Source organism: Sesamum indicum, unplaced genomic scaffold (genome assembly GCF_000512975.1).
Source record: "Sesamum indicum cultivar Zhongzhi No. 13 unplaced genomic scaffold, S_indicum_v1.0 scaffold00199, whole genome shotgun sequence".
In the NCBI taxonomy this organism is placed as follows: domain Eukaryota; kingdom Viridiplantae; phylum Streptophyta; class Magnoliopsida; order Lamiales; family Pedaliaceae; genus Sesamum; species Sesamum indicum.
In genome coordinates this window covers 154,616-156,406 of record NW_011628094.1, presented here as the reverse complement: position 1 = coordinate 156,406, position 1,791 = coordinate 154,616, and the positions used below count along the sequence as shown (strand labels likewise).

The following is a 1,791-nucleotide window of genomic DNA, read 5'->3' as shown; positions in this document are numbered from 1 at the left end:
CTGCATAAGACCAAACTGTACAGAAAATCCTAATTGAGGATTGTTCAAACAGCAGAAACATCCTCTCACAATATGGTATTAGATGATGAATGTATTCAACTTGGAAAGGAGACTGAACTGTTCGTGGTAATAACTAACAATGATAAACTGTGAAGGCCCTTAAAACCATCAGAAATTGAAGCTGGTTCTTGAATTAGAAGATAAAGAGGGATGAAAATAGGATTTAGACAGGTCAAGGGGACGAAACATCATAAAAGAAAAAGTGGCTTCCATTAAAACTTCATGTAATAGAATTCATCATTCAAAAAGAACTAGCATGGTTCTGAAAATTAACTGTTACAAGTCATAAGAAAAGCGGAAATCTCTGCTCACCAGATGCATACGAGATTATTTGCCTTTTCAATGGTGAAATATAATGAGCCCCTTGGAATGCAGCAGCGCGCAGTACATTGAGTGGTCTGAAATCAACGGAATATGCCTTCTGAAAGCCATCCAGAATTGCCATCATTGTCGAGTTTGCAGGTCTCCAGAATTGCAGTACATTAGCAATGACACCTGAGCAACCATGGAACGCTCATGATTTAGATAAATGTTCACGTCTTACAAATTGTCACATCTTAAGAGCTGGAATAACAAAGGCAGATTACGGGATAATTATACAGACACATACCCTCAGGTTTGGGTATTACGGATTAAACGAAAAAAAGAAAAAAAAATGAGGGAAAGGCCTATGAAGCATGATAATAAAGATCTATGAAGCACTTTATTCTCCACAACACACCTAAATGAAAACCACAAACAAGATTATCTGTGAACATTACAGGTTTCATCACGGAAGGAGACAGCTGCAGAATTGTGCTTACCCTAGTATTTCTTTGTTAATGTCTCTGGCATTGTACCTTGTATATCCAAAACCAGTGTAATCCCAAACCTAGAAGAAGACATTCATCAAATTCAGATGTAAACTGTTCCAACAATCCTTAGCAACATTTCTCTAATTTTAAGTAGAAGAAAATTACTGACAATATGATATTATAATAGAGCAAGTTAAACACATTAGGATTGTCAAAGCAAAAATTAAATAAAAGAAGCACTAGAAAGCAAGATAAAGATGACATGTAAGATGGAGGGAGAAGGTATTTGCAAGCAAGGAAGTGAGAGCAAACTTAGGACATCAACAGAGAGTATTCCAGTATTCCTTCTTTATCTATCAATATATGAACAATGAGAAAATATTGGGCCAAGAAGGATTGTTCAAACAGCAGTAACATTTCGCAATACCATAATTTGAGGCCTCCTCCTCGCTCTATCTCTCCCCCCTGCTTTTCTTGGTTTTCTTTACTCTATTCTTTTGGGTGAGAAATGAACAAGAAAAAAGAAATGAAGGTGAGAGGGTTTCACCATGTGAGTGTCGGTGGGGTTTGATGATGGGGAGAAAACGGTGGTTTAAGGGGTTTTTACCAGCAGGGTTTTCCTTTCTTGGATTTGTACCCACAGAACTGCGGCTCCTCTCCTTCGCCGGCTTTGGCTTTCTTGGCGGGAGAAAATGAGGGGTATCGTTTGAGGTGTGAGAAGAAGAATTGCAAGAGGTGTGACGGCCTTCCTCGTACCTGCAACATCACCCACTTGCCTCATCTGCTTCTCCACATTCAGCAACATGTCAATTTTCGCTTCCAAATCTCCGCCTCCATATTCCTACAAAATTAAACCAAAACATTCGATAAATCACAGCACGAGATATAAAATGGGTAAGCCAACAATAGCGTATAAGCTAATTGGAAATCAGGAACG

The 1,791-nt window shown here is 38.6% G+C and overlaps 1 protein-coding gene across 1 annotated transcript in view; it reads right to left on the bottom strand.

The window, feature by feature from the left end:
* Positions 1–579: 579 nt before the first annotated feature.
* Positions 580–1,791, bottom strand: part of LOC105179752 — a 2,021-nt gene continuing 809 nt past the window's right edge. The window contains exons 2-4 of the mRNA XM_020691427.1: positions 1,462–1,695; positions 1,282–1,343; positions 580–931 (exon numbers count right to left, since the gene is read on the bottom strand). Of these exons, the coding sequence (XP_020547086.1) occupies positions 865–931; positions 1,282–1,343; positions 1,462–1,695 (363 nt within the window). The 3' untranslated portion in view covers positions 580–864. The remainder of the gene's footprint in view (positions 932–1,281; positions 1,344–1,461; positions 1,696–1,791) is intronic.